We start from the raw sequence: 22743 nt of genomic DNA on the forward strand, positions 1-22743 counted from the left end.
CTGACCCCCACATAGAAGGTTCTTCTAGATTGAGACATGACCTTTCAAAAGGACCCCACTGTGCAGAAAGGCCTGCTGGGTAAGAATAATTGCATATGTTGATTGATTCATTTCTCAAATGTGAGGCTCTAGGTCCCGCGTGGCTGTGGAGTGAGAGAGCTGATGTCATCTTCGCTTAGAGAAGTGGGAACTGGAGATTTGAAAGGATAAATAGCTCGCATGCCCGGAACTAAGAGGGCTGGCGTGTAAATCCATCTGTTTGATTAACTCGTGAACAGTACGCATTGCCCTTTAACGATGAGGCCCGTGTCGATGTTGACAGGCCAGCAGTCCCTGTCAAGCCAGCCGAAGGAATAGGAATACGAAACAAGGGCGAAAGGTTAAAACGAATTTGGTTTCTGCTTTAGAGGATTTTTCGGGTTTGGCTGGGTAGGTTGCTCTCTACTGCCACCTGCTGTCCACACGTACCCCGCTCAGGCCAGAGCTAAGCCTTTCTCAGCCTGGTACACAGAGGGCGTGAAACCCAACATAGACACCCGCGTCGCCACACTATCAAAAGCACACACAGTATGTATATCAAAGAAGAGCATCTCTGTGACTTTAAATGATGAAAGCAGTTTTTCTTGCTTTTCATTTAGCTACCATCGGGTTTCTAACCGTATTCTAAATAGTAGCTTGTTTCGGGACACCCAAAGCCGAAGGTAAGGAAGCAAAGACAGCTTAAAAACTCATGGATGCAAGGGCTGCCTTAGCCATCCAGTTAGGGCCACGATTACAGTTCTTTTCTCTGTACTTGTGTCAGAAATGTGAAAAGCCAAGCCTGGTTGGACAGAAGAACGAAGTCCTGCAGCCTAGTAAGAAAGTGTCACTCTGCAGTCTCTCCAAATGCCCGGGGGCGGGGCCTCAAGGCTCTGCGCACCACGTGGTCAGAGGCCCAGTTACCGCATCAGGTTCAGAAGAAGCAAGTGGGCGTGGCTTGAATCGGCTTTCCCACTGATGTGCCCTTGGGAAGTAATTTCTATTTAAAATGGTTGTCTCAGAAAAGAAAGTGACCCAGCATCATTAAGGGACCTTAGAGTAGGCTAATCTGATATGACAAAAGATAACTTGTCTACTTGAAGAACAGAAACGTTGGTCTTAGAGGAAATGGTCTCAGCTCACTACTTGTTACAAGTGATGAGGTGACTGTTTCCTTTTCTCTTTTGCCTGTTCTTTGGTCTCTCCCATTCTCCCTTTTTTTGTCCTCTTTCCTCTCCACTTTTCCTATGTTCACGTACACATACCTTGTCAGGTCAGCCTCCTTGCTTTTGCTGAGTGTTCAGTTTCCCTGCTAAACTGGTTAATTCACTAGAAGGGTTTTTTTAATTTTTTTTTAAGGAAGTCTGTAAAAACACAGATTGTGAGATACAGACTGGAAAGCAGGTAGGAACCTCTGCTTTCTGTGTCTTAATTTACATTCTGAAGTCCTTCCCCAGCCAGATCCCTGGAGCCCCTCCTAGGAATTCCCTCGATGCAGTCTGAAAATACTGGGTGCCATGTAACTTGGCAGGCTCATCAGTCTTGGCAGAGTTGGAAAATCCACCTTGGTTTCTAAGTGTGGTGTTGTGTTGTGTGTGGTGTTGTTTTGTGTGTGTGTGTGCTAGTGTTGATGTTAAGTGTCTTCTTCAATTACTTTTTGATACAGGGTTCCTCACTAAGCCCAGTGTTCACTGATTTGGCTAGGCTGACTGTCCAGCAACCCCAGGGACCCTCACAGGTCCCCAGAGCTGAGATTATTGACATGTGACCTTGTGTACAGCTTTTTACCTGGGTGCTAGGACTCGAACTCAGGTCCTTGTGCTTGCATATCGGCTGCGTCACCAACCAACCGTTTCTCAACCCCTCTTGAGCTGCATTTTAAAAACAGACAAAGGCTAAGGATTTCTTAGTCCTTCTCTGAACTCGTTCCCTCACCCACAGAGGTTACAGAGGTGGAGGAAGAATAAATGTTTACACACTGTACCGGATAAAATGCCAAATGTCAGGCAAAGAGAGTTATCTCACGTACAAATAGCTTTGTGCCAAAGGAGGAGGGAGGGAGGGAGAGAGGGAAGGAGGGAGGGAGGAAAAGAGACCAGAAGACAGATAAATGAAGTATCTCATGCACCTTTTGAAGACCATAGATCAGGATTGCAGCTAAGGTTTTCAGAAATCCAAAATCACCAAACAGTTTTCCTAATATCCCATCTGACTTAGCATTACTTGTGGGTTATTTTTAAAAAATAGATTTTAAGAAAATTATTGAACACCAAGAGTTTATTTTATTCTCTACAAAAAAATGTGTACCCAACATAGTATTCATAGTATTTTCAAAAAAACCTTTAACTTTTGCTTTATCAATTCAATCATAAGATTTCCAAGGATTAAAGCATACATATGGTTGAGAGTAAAGAGCAGGTGAGCTGAACGAGCGGGTACTCTGAGGGGCTGGTTTTAGAACAGGGACGGTCTCCCGACATCAGGACATCAGCATCCCACCTAAGAGTGATGGTCTCCCAACATCAGCATCCCACCTACAGTGACGATCTCCTGACATCAGCATCCCACCTAAGAGTGATGGTCTCCCGACATCAGCATCCCACCTACAGTGACGATCTCCCGACATCAGCATCCCACCTAAGAGTGATGGTCTCCCGACATCAGCATCCCACCTACAGTGACGGTCTCCCGACATCAGCATCCCACCTAAGAGTGATGGTCTCCCGACATCAGCATCCCACCTACAGTGACAGTCTCCCGACATCAGCATCCCACCTATGGTGGTGGGCATTTTTGCTTGAAGTCCATGGTCCACATGAGGGATCTCTCATGGGTGAGGTGTAGTCCATGGGTTCTGACAAATGCATAGTGACATATACAAAACAATTTCATGATCCTAAAAACAACCTGTGCTCTATTTATTCCTTGTCCTAAAATTTCCCTTTCATAATAGTGTTAGTAGAATTTTGTGATAAATTTTTGTGAAACTTTTTATATAATTATTTTTATTAGGTCTTTCAGCATATTAAAGTTATATTTTGGCCAATATACATATATATATATTAAAGATATGAAAACTTAATTGCTTTACATTGCTTTTACTTTGAAAGGGGATCAGATTTGAATGATAAGTTACAAGGTCGTCATAATTATAGTCTATCTCTGATCCCCAGAGAGCAAAATATTCACCCCTGGACATCTGACTAACTAGGAACCTAGGGAGACAAGTCCTACATGTCTGGCTTCTGCAGCTCTGTACACGGCAGACACCAAGGCAGCTCAGGCTCCAGAGTGGACTGCAGCCCTGCTTCAGGGGAGCTGGGGAAATAGAATTGCTGGTGTGTTGAACTTTGTTGTGAGACAGTTCCCTGCAGAAGTCAGTAGATAACAAACCCAGGAAGGAACTGGATGGACCAAAGAAGCTCGAGATGACAGAAGGTTGGGTTTGCGTAAAGTCTGATTTTTCTACTGTTTAGAATGTAGTACTTAAAATATGTCTTCTGTAAAAGCACATAGGTTTCCTGAGTCAGGCAGAGCGGTCACTCCAGCAAATAAGGTCACAGGTGTAGGGGGAGCGTCCAGCGTGCCAGCGGAGTGGATCCCCCACCCCGGGACTTAAAGACGGGTAGCAGCAGATGAAAGAGCATCTTGGCGGCATTTTGGGGAAAGAGCGCTCATTTAGGTGCTGGCTTTATGTGTGGACCGTGTAAAGGAACGCTGTTTTCTTCCACCAGGCCTGTCTATCCGGAGCGTGTGCTGGAAGGCCGACCGCCTCCTGGCAGGGACCCAGGACAGCGAGATTTTTGAAGTGATTGTGCGAGAGCGGGATAAGCCGGTACTCATCCTCCAGGGCCACTGCGAGGGCGAGCTCTGGGCCCTGGCCTTGCACCCCAAGAAGCCTCTGGCTGTGACGGGCAGTGACGACCGCTCTGTCAGGTGAGGCTCAAGCAGCCGCCACACTTCACGGACTTCCCTGAGATGAGAGATTTCTTCTGCTCGAGTATGTCTGTAGTTTAAGGATAAACCCCAGCTTAGGAACTCCTTCTTGGCTTTGGAAGCAAGGACATTAAGCTGGCTCCTTACATGTTTTTGTGTCTTTTTCGGCTCCGTCTGGAGTCATGACAACCTTTTTGGAAATGAAAATGTGTGACTACCAGTTGTCTTCTTAGTTCAAGAGAAGAGCCAGACACACTTCTCTTTGGTGAAACAAGAGTTCCATTCCTGTGCTTGCCCCTCTGCAGGGGGATTGTTCAGCAATTTTAGGATTTGATTAGAGACCCTCATTCCTCAGGAGACCTGCAGCTCTGGTTTTAAAGTTATGTTCAAGACACAAGCAAATTATTATTATTGTTGCTATTGCTATAAATTCTGAAATAGAAATTTAGACATTGTCATCAAACAAAGGCGAATGCTGATTTCTGAGATAATGTGTATTTTTGTCAGGGCTCGCGTGGTTCGTTGATTGATTGATTGATTGATTGATTGATTGATTGATTTTTGAGATAGGGTTTCTCTGTGTAGCCCTGGCTGTGCTGGAACTCTATATATAGACCAGACTAGCTTCAGACTCAGAAATCAGCCTGCCTCTGCCCCCCAAGGGCTGGGTTAAAGGCGAGTGCCGCCACGCCTGGCTTCATCTGTCATTCTTCAAGAGCACAAGAGTGGATCAAATGACCAAAGTGAGCCAGCTTCCAGCATGCTGACAACTGCAATACTCACCGAGGTTGGAGTGTGTTTGAAAACCTTGAAGAACTCGGCAGCAGAGAGGCCACAGGGAAAGTTAAGAGTGATCAATACATCTGTTGATAGATTATTGCTTCTGAACTTTAGAAGCTAAAATAGGACCGTGTCAACTATGCTAAAGGTCACTTCCTTTTTTTTCTACTTCCTGTATGAGTTTATATAGCTCTCAAAGCATAGTCTGCTCAGTTTTGTTTTTTAGTTTCTCCCAATGTGGGAACCTCATTAATTGCAGACTTTGTGGAAACGGTTAGTGTCTTCGTAGGCAACATTTGCTATATGCATCTCTTGACTTTGTTTTTTCTTTACCCTGCATAGAGCACTCAAAGCGCCCAAAAGAGTGCCCAAGAGTTAACCAAATACCTGTGAGCCAGTTCTTATCCCTCCAAAGCAAAGAGCTCACACATGCCCTTGACTTTTATATTTTTACAGTTGAGTCACACAGCTGTCAACATGGCTGAGGAGTTCATGCTGGCAGCGCTCAACAGTTAATCTTGCCAGACATTTGAGTGTATTTTTGCAGAACTTTGAAGTAAGAAGGGTAGAAGCTGTGCTTTCTTGAGGTTCGCTTAGCAGCCTGAGGGGATAACCCAACTGACCAAGGGGTGGTGACCTCTTCATCCTTCTGAAGTAAAACTCACATCACCTAAAAATAGTGCATGGTTAAAAACATCACGAAGGTCACCATAAATAGATGAGGTATGTGTGGCGGAGCAAATGAATGTAGACAGATTATATAGATATATACAGCTTTAATAAGGAAATAGACTTACAGGACCACAGGTTCCCGCGGCGGAGCAAAAGACAAAAAAAGGGCTGCTGGGCTCACGCCCGGCAGATTTATCCGTAAACATTAGCCCGAGGCGAACACGCCCCCAATGGGTGGGGCTATGTCCCTACATCCCCCCCTTTTGTCTAAATAAGATAGAACCAAACCAAATACAACTATATACAATAATAACAAATAATAAATATAACAAACAATATTGAGAACAAAACTTTTGCTAAACATTCTATCTCAAGGAGTCTAAATAACATAGAGAGTAACTACAATTATATAATCTTCAACTCCGTCAAAGATCTGAGAAGGGAATAAAGATTACTTAACAATCGAGAGATATCCAAAATGTGCAACAATTGACAGAGACAACTGACTACCTGGGCAATCACCCAAAGTCTCGTTTGCAATGTTGAGTCAACCAACTTTGGCTAAGGCCTAACATAACTGGCATACCATTATTAAAGGCAAGGAACTTTCTTAGGACTATCCTACCCTGTCTTGGCAAGATAAGACAATCCTGTTTCATCCACTTAGGGATATTCTGTATCTTTGTCAGAAGTTGAGGTATGGGCTTTTCTTAACCCAAAGGCCAGTTCTGCCAAGAAGACAAACTCCCAGTGGAGTGTCTTTGGTGCTCAACGTTCTCTCGGGAGTAGAGTGGTGTTGCCAGGAGTAATTGTGTCTCTTTGGCATAGAAATTTTAGGTTAGATTAAAGGCCATTTTCTACAGCTCTTCGAAGAGGCTGAAGATCATACTATCTATACTAAATATAATCTCTATGTAACTAAAAGACCTGATAAACTTAAAAATAAATATGACAAACATATAATTCTCAATACCTATCTAACTTTGAAGACTAAAAGAATAAACAACTGTGCAATATATGAAGACAATGATCTTCAACTGTAAACAATGTCATAGTATCAGAGGTAGAAATGTACAATGTAATATGGTAGAAGTATCAATACAATATAGACAAAGTTATAAGCATACTCATACAAAAATAGAGGTAGGAACACTAACATTCAATATTCAACATATCAGTATACAAGAAACAGTACCAGTACAATTTTCTATAAACAGTAATTCACAAATACCAATCATCCCAAAAAACCAGTTAATCCCCCTTCTTCTTCCTCTTCTCTCTTTTTTTTTTTTTTTTTTTTTTTTTTTCAAAAAATTATCACCCCATCCCCTCAACCCTAAACCAACCACTAAAAGATGTCCCCAACCCTGAGGGCAAACTCTGTTGGGAGAGGGGACGTCGTCCTCTAAGATTGCTTCTAGCTGACATGGGGGCGACGTTCTTCTTAGGGGGTCCTGTGAAAGCAAATGATGGTAAAATTCCCAAATTAACCTTTGACCTAAGAAAATTGTAACTAGTCTCAGAGCATTTTGAGAAGGTCCGACCAGAGTGTTGTCAAAAATGTGCACCATTCGAAATTGTCTCTTGTAGTTGGTACCAAAAAACAGGTCTAATATTAGCGCTTTTTAAAAAAAAATCATGACGTTATAAAAACCAGATGGAGTTGATGTTGTGGGGCCCCATCTTCATCCTGGAAACTTCAAAGATTACTGTAGGAAAATTTGTTGCTTGTTATGGGAAATTTAAACATTAACAACAAGGACATATACTGACATATAAAGAAAGACACAGATATGAGGAAAAGCAAAGAAAGTTTAAGACATATATATATATATATATATAAATTAATACTTACAGAACAAGTCCCTCCATCAGTAATTAAATATTAGGGGTACCTTAAATTCTTTGAAGATGGGTATTTTCCTGTGGAGATAAGAAGAGAACCCTGCCCCCAACCTATTTGTATTACTTACCATCAGTATGATTGCCATCCATGTGATTGAATTGTTATTTATCTTTCCCAACTGGCTTCTCTTCATCAAAACGAACCTTTATCAATTTTGTTGGAATCCACAATTTTTCCTCACCTGTGGAGACAAGAGCAAATCCCCTTCCCCAACGCAGCACATCTCCTGGCTTCCATTGTGAGGTCAGCACATCCTTGAAATAAACTGGTTGATTTAGTTCAGTAGACTTTTCCATTATCCAATGTCTTTCTGCAGCCGATGTTCCCTTCTCATTAGCGTTGAGGAAATTCAAGGTTAACAAAGCATTATGTAACCTATTTCTGGGGGTGTTTTCCACCCCTTTCTGTTTGTTCAACATATCTAGATAGGCATTCTTCATATCTTTCAAAGACTGCAGAATATGGCATTTAATATTTTAATAACTTAGGGCTTTTCATGATAATGAGACACATCTGCTCCTGGCAGCACCAATCTACTTCAAGAGGAAGATGGGCACTGAAGAGGCTCTTTATGGAGTTTGATAGCCATTTGGGCAAGAAACTGCTCTTGCCTGGACTGTTGCATAAACTGGACACAGAGAACCCGCAGAAAGAGGACTGCTGAACTTGCCTAAAGGTGAGATGATCTTTCGGGGTTCCTGACTCATGAAAGAGTCTGCGAGACATTCTGCAGGACACAGCAGAAAATGACTGAACTGTCTTTGGAATTTCCTGCTTCATGAAAATGTGTCTGCTGGATACTATGGGCCTGTAGGCCGAAGATGGATGCCCCAACGGTACAAAAGAACTTTGGGTGACTGTCCAGGCAGCAAGATGTCTCTGTCATTTCTAGAGTTTTGGATTTCTTGTTTACTTAGGTAATATTATATCCTTCTGGAGTCTTTGATGGAGTTGAAGAATGGTTAGTTATAGTTATAGTTTTCCTTAGTTATGATAAAAGATAAAATAGATATAAATATTGTAACTGTAATTATTGCTTGATAACTATTTTGTTATATGTAATCTTACTATGTTAAAGTGAAAGCCATTTTTTGTTTAAACAGAAAAAGGGGAAATGATGGAGGAAGGTCATTGGTTAAATAATAAAGAAACTGCCTAGGTCCATTGGATAGGCCAAACCTTAGGTGGGTGGAGTAAACAGATAGAATGCTGGGAAAAAGAAGCCGAGTCAGGAGTCGCCATGATTGTCCCACTCCAGACAGACGCAGGTTAAGATCTCCCTGGTAAGCCAGCTTGTGGGGCTACACAGAATATTAGAAATGGGTTAGATCAATATGTAAGAGCTAGCCAATAAGAGGCCGGAACTAATGGGCCAGGCAGTGATTAAAAGAATACAGTTTCCGTGTAATTATTTCGGGGCATAAGCTAGCCATGTGGGCGGCTGGGTGCTGGGGACACAGCCCTGCCGCACATATTACAACAGAGTGGCCCCCGGCGCCCAGCGTGCTAATGAACTCCACGTAAAACCTGAGAGGGCTTAAAAAGGAGAGAGAGAGAATTTAAGAAAGCTTTTTGCTGTTTGTGGGTTGCGTGCCGCAAAGAAATTGTCCTGACTCAGCAGCAGGAAAAAACTGGCTGTTTTAAAGTGCCGGCTTTCTGGGCTGTGCCGCCATTGCGATCTCTGTCTGGCTCCTGCGGGAGACAGAGCTTTTAAACGGAGCATTTGGAGTAAAGTGCTACGATTTGTTTGATGGCAACTAGACTCACTGTGTGCCTAAAAGGAAGTCATTTTGTGCTGCGGCTCAGAGGCACAAACAGCTCCACCATGCTACTGGTGCAATGTGCAAGGATCAGAGGCACGAGCGGCTCCGCCATGTTGGACTGGGCGGGGCAAGCAGGCAGTACCTGTTTTTGACCTAGGAATGTCACAGCTTAGATTCTTAAGTGCTTAGTGATTTAAAAGCGCAAAACAAAGTGCTCCTGGATACTAAAAAAATTACAGATTCACAATAGAACTGATTCAGACACTGTTGGATGAATGTACGAAGGCTTGAGAGAGAGAAAAAAATATATATAAAGAATAAAGTTAATGTCTTAAAAAAGGGTAAAGTCTTTAAAGAGACAGAGTACAGATAGTTATAGATTAAAAGAAATAAAGAAAAATAAGCCACGTAAAAATGGAAAATTCACAGAGAGTCTGGATTCTTTGTATTATTGTGTTTTCTTTAAAATTTTTGACTGTGAAGGAGCTAAGTGCAGAGAGACATTTCATTATATGGGCTGCCAAGCTAAACCAGAATGGATACAAGGGTATTATGATTTCAGAATATGGGTCTAAGGATATGATGCTTTGGAGAGGGTCTTCTTTTGTTTTCACAGAGGATGAGACTCTGTGGATTTCTTCTATCCCAATATGGTATGATAGACCACGCCCTCCTGAAAGGTTGCTGTGAACACCTTCGAAAATTACTTTGCTCAACTGCCTACTGAGATGAACCTAGCAGACAGGTTATCCCATAAAAGACCTGAATACAGCGCCCCCATTCAGCAGGAAGCAGTTTGGAGAAAAAAAACTGCGCCCATGTTCCCAAATATGGTTTATAAATGTTCTTTTACATTTAAAGGGGGATATGATATAGATATGAATAATTTGCATTGGTGTGGATTTTAAGGTCAATTTTGTTATATGTATATGCATATTTCTAATCTTGATTAAGGTATTGTGATTGTATAGTTCATTTAAAAATGTAATGTGTATAGGTTGTTAATGGATAATTATCAATAATAGTCAAGTTTGTAGTCATGTTAGTTAGATTTTCTAGATGTGCATACATATATTTCAAATAGGCATTCATCATATCTTTCAAAGGCTAGAGAATATGGTATTTTAAATGTTTTAATAACTTAGGGTTTTTCATGACAATGAGACACTCTGCTCCTGGCAGCACCAATCTACTTCAAGAAGAAGATGGGCATCGAAGAGGATCCTTATGGAGTTTGATAGCCATTTGGGCAAGAAACTGGTCTTGCCTGGACTATTTTATAAACTGGACACAAAGAACCCGCAGAGAGAGGACTGCTGAACTTGCCTAAAGGTGAGATGATCTTTCGGGGTTCCTGATTCATGAAAGAGTCTGTGAGACATTCTGCAGGACACAGCAGACAGTGACTGAACTGCCTTTAAATTTCCTGCTTCATGGAAACGTCTCTGGATACTATGGACCTTTAGGCCAAAGATGGATGCCCCAACGGTACAGAGAAACTTTGGGTGACTGTCCAGGCAGTGAGATGTCTCTGTCATTTCTAGAGTTTAGAAGTTGCTTACTTTTTGTTTGCTTAGGTAATATTGTATTCTTCTCGAGTCTTTGATGGAGTTGAATAATAGATAGATAGTTATAGTTATAGTTTTCCTTAGTTATGATAAAGATAAAATAGATGTAAATATTGTAATTTTTACTTGATAACTGTTTTGATATATGTAATTTTGCTATGTTAAAGTTAAAGCCTTCCTTTTTTTTTGTTTAAACAGAAAAAAGGGAAATGATGGAGGAAGGTCATTTGTCAATAAACAAACTGCCTTGGCCCATTTGATAGGCTACCCCTTAGGTGGGTGGAGTAGACAGAATAGAATGCTGGGAGGAAGAGGAAGTGAGCTCAGATGCAGGGCAGCTCCTCTGAGAGACAGACGCCATGCTCTCCTCTCCAGAGCAGACACGATGAAGCTCTGACCCAGGATGGACATAGGCTAGAATCTTCCCGGTAAGCGCACCTTGGGGTGCTACATACATGAACAGAAATGGGCCAAGCAGTGTTTAAAAGAATAGAGTTTGTGTGTCGTTATTTTGGGGCATAAGCTAGCCAGGCAACCATGAGCCGGGCTGTGGGAAGAGGCCCGCAGCCCCTACTACAGGTATGGAGAAGCTACCCTGAGCTTTCGACTGAAGACTTCAGGCTTCCTGAGGGACCAGGTAGGCGCTCACTGTGCAGCCCCTCCTCCCTCCTGATAGCTGGGTGCACTTAAGGAGACTGCTGCGCGAGACTTACACTTGTTTTAGGATTGCAAGTTCTTGGTCCTTCTCACAGACATTCGATGTGTGAAGAGAAGATCATATTAAGATAGCCTTCGCAGGGCCAGCTCCGCAGTAAAGACGTCCTCTGCCCATCCTGACACCCTTGGAATTCACGTGGTAGAAGGCGAGAATCAACTCCCACACATGCGCTCAAGTGTGTGTTGTCGTCATCATGGGATAAAACCGGACTCTCTGAATGTGGTGGACAATGAGAGCTGACGAGAGGCCAAGGAGAATGGCACAGGAACTTTCATCTGGCGATGGATCGAGAGAGAGACAGAGACCCAATTTGGAGCAACGGTCTGAGCTCTTAAGGTCCAAATGAGGAGCAGAAGGAGGGAGAACATGAGCAAGGAAATCAGGACCACGAGGCGTGCACCCACCCACTGTGACAGTGGAACTGATCTATTGGGAGCTCTCCAAGGCCAGCTGGACTGGGACTGAATAAGCATGGGTTGAACCTGGACTCTCTGAACATGGTGGACAATGAAGGCTGATGAGAAGCCAAGGACAATGGCACTAGGTTTCGATCCTAATACATGAACTGGCTTTGTGGGAGCGTAGCCTGTTTGGATGCTCACCTTCCTGGACCTAGATAGAAGTGGGAGGACCTTGGTCTTCCTGTAGAGCAGGGAATTTGGACTGCTCTTCAGTATCGAGAGGGAGGGGGAGTGGACTAGGGGGAGGAGAAGTGGAGTGGGGATAGGGGGAGGGGAGCGGGGGGAGGGGCAATATGTGGGAGGAGGGGGAGGGAAATGGGAAACGGAGAGCAGTTGGAAATTTTAAGTAAAAAAGAATAAAAAAAAAAAAGAAAGAAAACCTCTCACAGAGATCAAATACCACCATACAACCCAGAAGCTCCTATTTGCATAATATAAATATTTCCTCTGGGTTTGCTTAGTTTGAGGTACCTGGAATAAGTGTTCTGGAGCTAGGAACACTATGGTTAGTTTTGCTCAACGCTCTGTGAGCTCTGTTTGCCTCCTGGTCCGTATTTCTCCACCAGAAGCAGCACTTTTTGGCTACTAGCACCATCAAACATTGCCCTACCAGTAGTGGCCCATGAGCAAAGGCCTGAGACTGTTGAGTGATAACCACGAGTAAACTCTGGAGCGATCCTACAAAAGAACATCATTTATTCTCTTCCCTCAGATACCCACACACATACCCAGGGGAGCCAGCTGCTGGGATGTGTGTTTCTGTCTACACATGCTCACGTACAGCGACTCGGAAAGTGCTCTTGAATGCTCATTGTGAAACTAACTGGGACAGCGTGTCCTGGCTAGTTTCACTGTCAGCCTGATCTAAGTTAGAGCCACCTGAAAAGAAAGGAACCTCAATTAAGAAAATCCCTCCATAAGATTCACCTCTCGGGCACTTTCTTCATTAGTGATTGATGGGGAGGGCCCCGCCCATGGTGGGTGGTGCTATCCCTGGGCTAGTGGTCCTGAGTTCTATAAGAAAGGCTGTGCAAGCCATAGAAGCAAGCAGAAAAATTTCTCTATGGCCTTTGCGTCAGCTCCTGCCTCCAGGCTCCTGTCCCGTTTGAGTTCTTGTCCTGACTTCCTTCAATGATGAACAGTGTTGTGGAGGGGTAAGACAATACACCCTCTCCTCCCCAAGTTTGTTTGGTCATGGTGCTTTATCACAGCAATAAGACACAGCCCTAGCCATTCCTACCCTTGGGGCATGGTTAACAGCCATTGGCATAAATAAAGGACAATTTCTGATTTCCAAAGAGAAGACACTTTGCAAAGAAGTGTTTAGATTTTCTGGTCTGTGTATCCTAAAAGCTTTGCAAATTTCACCTCATATTTTTTGTTAGGTTTTTTTTTTGTTTTTTTTTTTTTTTTTTGAGTGATGGAAGTGGCCCAAAGGCAGACAAAATCCTTTCCCAGATGTTCCGACAACATGGTGAAGGGCATGGGTGTAAAGTTACTATGTGAACAGCAGGTTTCCTACCCTGGGTGGGAAGACGGTTGAGGGGTTGGTTCGGTCTTTATTTGATCCTGTTCTTGTTCCTTAGGCTGTGGAGTCTGGCCGACCATGCTTTGATTGCTCGCTGCAACATGGAAGAAGCAGTCCGTAGTGTCTCCTTCAGCCCGGACGGGTCTCAGTTGGCCCTGGGCATGAAGGATGGCTCTTTCATTGTTCTCCGAGTCAGGTACAGTCCTTACTGAAAATGATCCTCTGAGACGTTCCTTTGTTAAAAGTTAAAGAGTATCCTGGTCATAAAATATGTCACAGTGCTAGGAAATCCCTTACCTGTGATTCTGAAATCCAGAACACTGGAAACCCAGATGTCTTTGGTAAACTCTTTGGACATAGTACCTAACCCAGTGACTTGATGTGAAGTCTGTTAGAGTCTCTTCATAGAAATAATAGGTTGTATGATTTGCCGCAAAGAAATACTGTTTTTCATGGAGGATGCTATCCCAGCCAGGACTCTTAGAAGTTCTTTAACACATTCCACACTGACCTTCGTAAGATCCGAGTGAGATCCCAGGGACTTGAGACGGGAGGTTGTGAGTTTGGTAGTTAAGCCAGAAAAAGAAGGAGAAATTGTGAAGCAGCCCCCAACAACACTACATTCTTATAAGTGGGCTCAAATCAAAGATTTCATGTGTAGAACTGGTAGAGAACTGGAGTGTTTCCTGCATGCTGACATCCCGTATTGTTGATACTGGACAAGAACTGCCACTCCCCTGTGGAACTCCTCTGAATGAATTAGTTGTTCCCTTGGTTTACCCATTTTGTAATTACAGCAAAGAATAATTACAGCTGCAAAATAATGCAGCGTGTTTTATGTGGAGAAAATTCTGTACAGTGTGGAGAGCTCTTAGCAGGATTTATTCTCTGAATCCTCATTACCACCCACATATAACTCGTTACCAAATTGGTGGGCAGTACTTTCATTCACTGCCGATTGACTGGTGATAAGATAGTCAATTACCAATTTTCCTTTTAGACGGAACTCTCAAGTACAAACAAACCCATGCAGTTATTTTGTGTTGTTATAGCACAGCGGAGCGCTGCAGTAAACGATAGGAGGTGTAGGCCCGGTTATGTGGAAGCAAATCCTCGCTGCTGTCGGATGCACCCGGTCTGTTTTAGAGCTGATGAAGCCATCGTCATTGGCTCTGGCGGCCTGAGTCATAATCCTGTCTCCTAGTTGGAGGGGGAAAGTAACCCCAGTGAGCTTTCAGACACAAGCAGAAGTTGATCTTAGCAGAACTTGGCTGGTTCTGTGCTCTAGCGAATGATCACGCACCCAGGAATATATCGCAACACAAACTGCACTGGGTGGGCTTAAAAAAAAAAAGATGAGACAAAGTCAGGAGGTGGTTCTGGGTTTGGGGGGGATTTGGGGAAAAGAGGGTGAATATAATCAAAATGCATTGTGCAAACCCTCAAAGAATTACATTTAAAAAGAATTTGACCAGAAAAGATCCCTAATGTTTTAGTGACTCAGCATATTCTTTACAGCCTTTCACGGTGAGAATGAAAGGAATCCATAGCATTTTGATTTTTTTTTTCGAGACAGGGTTTCTCTGTGGTTTTGGTTCCTGTCTTGGAACTAGCTCTTGTAGCCCAGGCTGGCCTCAAACTCACAGAGATCCGCCTGCCTCTGCCTCCCGGTAGCATTTTGATATTTAAAGAGTAGTAATTGTCTTCTTTTAGACTCGTTCCTTTAAAGCAACAATAAGCATAATAGTTTAGTGAGTGACAGGATCTCACTCCATAGCCCTGTGTGGCCTGAAACTTGATATGTGGACGAACGGGCCTCCAGCTCCCAGAGATCTGCTTGCCTCTGCCTTCCAAGGCTGGGGTTAAAGGCGTGCGCCACCACATCTGCCCTCATTTATGTTTAAGTCATAAACAGCTGGCTTATTTTTACACTAATTTTCATGTGTTTTGCCTTTCTGCATTGCATATTTTCAAGTGACTTTTAACTTTAAGATAAAATTTTCAATAATATATAGTTGAGCATGAAAGCAAATATTATTTGTGTTAAAGGCTTTTATTTTTACTCTGAGGGCACAAAATACTATTTTAAATGTTTGTTTTAGTTTTTAAAAGCAGAATGTAAATTGTAAATATATCATAACTTTTATTAAAATCGATTTTTTTTATTCCCTGTAGAATTTTTCTCTCTTGTGACACACCCCTTTCAAAACACGACCTGGGTTTTCTATTTCTCAATTTCCTGACTGTCACTTTGCGTTTTATTCCTACAGAGATATGACAGAAGTGGTCCATATCAAAGATAGAAAAGAAGTCATTCATGAAATGAAGTTTTCCCCAGATGGTTCTTACCTGGCGGTGGGATCCAACGATGGCCCTGTGGATGTCTATGCTGTTGCCCAGCGGTATAAGAAAATAGGAGAATGTAACAAATCACTTAGCTTCATCACGCACATCGACTGGTCTCTGGACAGCAAATACCTGCAAACCAATGATGGTGCTGGGGAGAGACTCTTCTACAGAATGCCATGTGAGTCCTAGGGAGATGCGTATGGGAGATGCTCGCAAAGAGCGGACTCGGAACCTTGTGGAGAAATGTAGGGGCATATCATATGACCTCAGGGTAAGGGATGTTCTCTACAAGATCCCTAGGTCATGGACCCTCAGAGAAAAGGTTAATGAGTTGGGTCACATGAAAAGTTTTTAAATATTAGGAAACTTTGAATGAGATTTAAAGATGATGCATACGCTGGGCCTAAATACCCATGTTGTTCTAATGGGCACATCATAGGCAGAGCAGCACCGGAGGCCCATTTTAGTTACTTAGACTGTCCTGAACCTGTCAATGGTACTTGGTGGGAGAGAACTAACACTGCACAATGCTGATTAAGAATACACACAGAAGGGGCTGGAGAGATGGCTCAGAGGTTAAGATCACTGCCTGCTCTTCCAGAGGTCCTGAGTTCAATTCCCAGCAACCACATGGTGGCTCACAGCCATCTGTAGTGAGATCTGGTGCCCTCTTCTGGCCAGCAAGCATACAGACAGACAGAATATTGTATACATAATAAATAAATAAACAAACAAACAAAATAAATAAATAAATAAATAAATAAACAAAAAAAGAATATGCACAGAAATGCTTGCTGTGCTGGGGATTGCAGGAAACAAAACTGCGACAGAATTCCTAAGAGGCCGTCAGCATGAGGAAAGTCTAAGTGTGCTGTCTCAGGAGGCAATGCTGTGAGGAACCAGCCCGGCCAGCTTGTGTCAGTCTAGGTAGATCTCAAAAGTATGCTGCTGAGCAAATAAATGCAAGACGGTACGTACAGTGTATGCTCATCGTACAAAATCGTTAGGACGTTAAATAAGTTCACATATTTCCACCTCTTACATAATAGCGTGTGTTGCAGATGCATGGGTCTGCTCAGCCTTCCACCCAGGGCATGGGTTATGTCTAAGGAAAGAAAACGAAATGCGGTTGGGGGAAGAGCGCCCAATGGACTTGAAATTCTGTTAGAAAGAAGCTGGTGAGGTGACTCTGCCCTGCAAGCCTAGTAACCTGAGCTCAGTGCATGGAACCGGCATAGAGTGGAAGGAGAGAACTGACCCCGTCAACTTGTCCTATGACGCGCGCGCACACACACCACAATAAAAGTAACAAATGATTTTTTTTAATTCCACGATGAAGACGAATAAAATTCATTGACGCTCAGTGCTACTACAAACTCTCGCTCCCTATAGCAGTCTGTAATCTTCTATATAATTGCGATACTTTGTCACTTTCAGAAACAGATGACCTGAAATAGTTGTTCCCGGCGCTTCCAGGAATGTGGAGTCCGCAGCGGCTTAGCTCTGCATCCGGGCCGCATGCTTCCCAAGCTCCTCTTGCTTCCAGCCCCTTCCTGCTTTGCCATTTGTATTGTTGACTGACACATTTCTCAGAAGGCGAATGACTGAATAGCCAGTCTGCAAAATGCTCACACGTGCCTCTGTGCAGCAGAAACCGAGGTGAAGGGATGGGAGCCGTGTGTGCTCGGCCTGCCGGGCAGTCACAGCAATGCCGGTGTCTTCGTCACAGCAATGCCGGTGTCTTCTGCCGTGCTCTGGCTGCAGCCCGGGTTCGGATCCTGGGACAGGGAAGGGGTGTCGGCGAAGAACTGTCCAACTATCAGATGAATTTCACACAGAGGCCAGCCCAAATAGCGCTAGCTGCTATCTTTATTTAGACTTCAAAAACAAGCGTGTTTCCCACACCGTCCAGCATTAACTTCCAGTGAAAACAAATATGCCAATTTTTATATCAAAATAGCTTTTATTTTTTAACTTATTTTTTTAATTATCTTTTCTCTTTTTACATACCAATCTCAGTTCCCACTCCCTCCCCTCCTCCTGCTCCCTCTACCTTTCCCCTTACCCCACTCCTCAGAGAGGGTAAGGTTTCCTTCCCATGGGGAGTCAACGAAGTCTAGTATACTGCTTTAAGACAGGACTAGGCTCTCCCCACTACATCTAGGTTAAGCAAGGTATCCCTCCAAAAAAATGGGTTCCAAAAAGCCAGTACAAGCACTAGGAATAAATCCTGGAGCCACTGCCAGTGGCCCCATAGTCTGCCCCAGCCGTACGACTGTCACCCACATTCAGAGGGCCTACTTTGGTTCTATGCTGTTCTTTCCACTGGACTTTGGGAGCTCAGCCCAGTGTTACACTGTGGATCTCTTCTTCCATCAGTTGCTGGATGAAGGTTCTATAATGACATTTAAGATAGTATTCAATCTGAATACAGGGCAAGGCCAGTTCAGGCCCCCTCTCCACAACTGCTTAGGACCATAGCTGGGATCATCCTTGAGGATTCCTGGGAATTTCTCTAGTCCCAGGTTTCTTGCTAGCCCCATAAATGACTCCCTCAATCAAGATATCTCCCTCTCTGTCCTTCCTCCATCAGGCCCATCCTGTTCCCTCAAGTTCTCCTCCCCCTTCTCCTTCCCTCCTCCCCTTCCGCCCACCCCACACTCCTAATTTTCTCAGGAGATATTGTCTATTTCCCCTTCCCAGGGGGATCCATATATGTTTCTCTTAGGGTTCTCCTTGTTACCCCATTTCTTTGGGATCGTGTACTGGAGGCTCGTTATCTTTTGCTTTACACCTAATATCAACTTATGAGTGAGTACATACCGTGCTCATCTTTCTGGGTCTGGGTTACCTCACTCAGGGTGGAGTTTTTATTCCTAGCTCCATCCATTTGCATGCAAAGATCAAGATGGCATTGTTTTTTACTGCTGAGTAGAACTCCATTGTGTAAATGTACCACATTTTCTTTATCCATTCTTCAGTTGAGGGGCATCTAGGTTGTTTCCAGGTTCTGGCTATTATGAATAATGCTGCTATGAATATAGTTGAGCAAATATCCTTATAGTATGATTGAGCATCCTTTGGGTATATGCCCAAGAGTGGTATTGCTGGGTCTTGAGGTAGACTGATTCCCAGTTTTCTGAGACACCGCCATACTGATTTCCAAAGTGGCCGTACAAGTTTGCACTCCCACCAGCAATGGAGGAGTGTTCCCCTTTCTCTGCATCCTTTCGAGCATAAGTTATCATTGATGTTTTTGGTCTTGGCCATTCTGACTGGTGTAAGATGGAATCTCAGAGTTGTTTTGATTTACATTTCCCTGATGGCTAAGGATGTTCATTTCCTTAAGTGTCTTTTGGCCATTTGGGATTCTTCTGTTGAGAATTCTGTTTAGATCTATATCCCTTTTTGAATTGGATTATTTGGTATTTTGATGTCTAATTTCATGAGTTCTTTATCAGTCCTCTGTCTAGTGTGGGATTGGTGAATATCTTTTCCCGTTCAGTAGGCTGCCTTTTTCTCTTATTGACTGTGTCTTTTGCTTTACAGAAGCTTCTCAGTTTCAGGAGGTTCCATTTATTTATTGTTGCTCTCAGTGTCTGTGCTACTGGGGTTATATTTAGGAAGTGGTCTCCTGTTCCCATCTGTTGAAGGCTACTTTCCACTTTCTCTTCAATGAGGTTCAGTGTGGTTGGATTTATATTGAGGTCTTCGATCCGTTTGAATTTGAGTTTTGTGCATGGGGATAGATGTGGATCTATTTGCATCCCTCTTCATGTTGACATCCAGTTATGCCAGCGCCATTTGTTGTAAATTTTTTCTTTTTCCCATTGTCTAATTTTATCTTCTTTGCCAAATATCGGGTGTTCATAGATGTGTGGATTAATATTTGAGTTTTTGATTCGATTCCATTGGTTCACCTGTCTGTTTTTATGCCAGTACCAAGCTGTTTTCATTACTGTAGCTCTATAATAGAGCTTGAAGTCCTGGGTTTTTTGTTTTTTCATATGAAGTTGAGAATTGTTCAAAACAATTTATAAACCAAAAACAACACTCAGCATTTGACTAAATATCGAACCAGATACATCCTGTTCTTGCATAGGCACACATTCTCAGGAGCAATAAAATTGTTCAAAACTTAACAGAACATATTTACAGAAATAAGGGTGATTTGTCATAAGCTGCTAGCATACGGTTAGCTCGTGTTTCTTTGACTGCCCGTTAGCTCTTACGGCCTCCGATCCTGTTAGCACTGAACCAGAAGGGTTTCCCAGAGTCTGGGGTGACAGCAGGTGTTTCCAGAGAAAACCCGAGAAACCTAACTTTAGCTGCTTTAGTGTGAGAAAATGGGTGGTGTTTCTGGGAATGATGACATCTGACCCATATGTGGCTGCCAAAGTAGAACTGAAAACCGCTAAGAGAATCATCAGCGTCGAGAGAGAAGAGCGTGAAGGCTGTGACGTCATGTCGTATTCTGTGCCCTCCCGAAGTCCACTGGCCCTTGCTGAGTGAAAGGCCGTCTCCATGGCTCTTGCCTCGTGGAGACCTGTAGGCCCATTGGACAAGCACTCATGCTGTTCTGAATCTAGGCCACACAGCTCCCAACAACCTTTGAAAGCCCAAAGTATTATCTCGTGTTTATTTTAGTGTTTGCAAACTAGTTATAAACATTTTTTAAACATTTATTTATTTATTGTGTATACAATATTCTGTCACTAGTTATAAATCTTAAGTATTTTATATTTCCCCTTCAAAAGTTCAAACTTTTCATTCCTAGAGGTTTTCTCTCTTCCTGTCACATACTTTAGGCATGTGACCATTGGGCAAACAAATTTCTGCCAAGATCCAAAGGACTAAGATGGTCTGCTGAGCCTTAGAAAGGACAGCTGCAGAGAACTAGGGTATCTCCTAGGTCAGGTTAGAGCCTTTCGATGAGGTCTGGCCCTGAAGAACTGTGTGCCCTGTGGTCTAGCCATCACAACCAGATTAGCGGCCGAAACACAGCTTTTTAAAATCCACTGGGCACATTTTTTTATTTGTGTCCACCTTGCAACTTTTATATAAGAGATTCACCTGTCTTGACTTATAACAATTTAGTGACATTTGGTTTGTAGTACTAAAATGTCACTTATAAAGAGATCTAAATTATATTCTTTAATGATTTTTTAAAAAGGAACAAGAAAGCGTAACATGAATCTTAACCTCCAACAATTATATTTTCTCTTGAATTTTTTGTTGAAAAATTATTTACCTGGGAGGCTGAGCAGAAGTCACAGTTTGGGGTCTGTTTTGGCAGCGTCTACCAAGGCTCTGTCGCAAAACAAAAACTGTTACCAGGGAGAAGGTGTAAGTTACGGGTAGAGCGCATGCCCAGTGGGCGTGAGGGCTGTTACTTCATCCTTAGCTTTTCCTATGAAAGTGTCTGCAGCACATTTGTCATCTGGAATAAAATGCTGCCCTGCTCAGCAATGATTCTCCAGCTCCCTTTATCATTCCGCCGGGAGCGCTCAGCTTATCCCAGGTGGTGCAGCTCCTAACGTGGCTGCCACGCTGAGATCGCTTTCTCCTCTGAGTCTCTTTTGGAGGAGCAGGTCACGGGCAACACTCCAACTCCTTCTCGGAGCCTGTGCTCACTCGAGTGCCATCTTTGAGAATAGTCTCGCAGTGACACAGTCTAGGCCACTTTGAAAAGGTGTCTTCTCTTCAGCTCTCTATTTGAGGATATACCTTATTTTAATAGCATAAGCATCAGGGTATACGCTTAACTATATTGATTTTGAATTTAAAATTATATCTGTTGAATATTTCCCACACATTTGCTTTTGTGGCTTGCTGGTTTGTTTTGTGTCTCTCTGTGTGTGTATGTGTCTCTGTGTGTGTATGTGTCTCTGTGTGTGTGTGTCTGTGTGCATATGTGTCTGTGTGTGTATCTGTCTGTCTGTGTATATGTGTGTATGTGTGTGTGTATCTGTGTCTGTGTGTCTTTGTCCGTATGTGTCTGTATGTGTATCTGTCTGTCTATCTGTGTATGTGTGTGTGTATGCGTGTGTGTGTCTGTGTGTGTGTGTGCCATCTGTGGACCTCACTAATCTGTTGACAGAAATGGAAACTGAGCCCTGGGTCAGGGACCAGACCCACAGTAGCTGTTAGGAACAGTTCCCACAACCAACTACACTTAGTTATCATAATTCTGTGGATTCAGTGACCAGGAGTAAAATAATAAAAATCCATTTAAAAATGTGTAGAGCCTGCATTTTTATTTAAAACAGAAATCACTTGTGGGGCCTGGAGAGGTGGTTCAGGGGTTAGAAGTGCTTACTGATCTGAAGACTTGGTTCTTAGCACAGTGAGGTGGCCGACAGCCTTATCCAACCCTGCTGGGTCTGATTCCTCCAACTCCTATGGGCACCTGCATTTATGTGCAAATACCCATATACAAACATACACTGTGCATATAATTTAAATCTTAAAAAACTTAAAAAAAAAAACAAAAACAAAGATCCTTTGTAGTCTGGCAAGGTGGCACTTGCTGCTGATACTGGGACCTGAATTCAGTCCCAACCACGTTGTCATCTGTCCTCCAAGTGCATGCACATCCCATGCACACCAATACATAAGAAAATACATAAATCGATTAATTTAAAAGATCACATGCAGTGATACTTAAAGTTTAAAAAATAAACTTTAAGACAAGCTTTGCCAAGGTTTTAAAAGCATTGCAAAATGTTGGTGACCTGGCATTAATGACACATAACTGAGCAATGTCATTCAAAGATAAACCCACTGTCAGAGCTCTTGTGTCTTGGTAATTGAGGTCAAGGAAGTATTAGTAGTTTGAAACATTGCATTTAGCACAATAGTCACTTCCTGGTCTCTTTACTTCTAAACTTTGAGCTGATTTTTTTTTTAAGTTCTTCCCTCTCCCACCAAAAAAGTAACTAACTGGATAAAGAGATTACAACTTACAATTCCTCTGATTTATATTTAATGGTGGTTTTAGACTCTGCAAGAAGAGAAAAAATGATTAAAACATGTTATTATATG

At 42.9% G+C, this 22743-nt stretch overlaps 1 protein-coding gene across 2 annotated transcripts in view; it reads left to right on the forward strand.

Annotated features, from left to right (window-relative positions):
* Eml6 (EMAP like 6) overlaps positions 1–22743 on the forward strand; it is a 272287-nt gene that overhangs the window by 144272 nt on the left and 105272 nt on the right. For both annotated transcript variants that reach the window (XM_057771307.1, XM_057771309.1), the window contains exons 8-10: positions 3753–3954; positions 13409–13546; positions 15621–15877. In XM_057771307.1, coding sequence (XP_057627290.1) covers positions 3753–3954; positions 13409–13546; positions 15621–15877 — 597 coding nt within the window. The remainder of the gene's footprint in view (positions 1–3752; positions 3955–13408; positions 13547–15620; positions 15878–22743) is intronic.

This window comes from Chionomys nivalis, chromosome 6 (genome assembly GCF_950005125.1).
Source record: "Chionomys nivalis chromosome 6, mChiNiv1.1, whole genome shotgun sequence".
NCBI classification, from domain to species: domain Eukaryota; kingdom Metazoa; phylum Chordata; class Mammalia; order Rodentia; family Cricetidae; genus Chionomys; species Chionomys nivalis.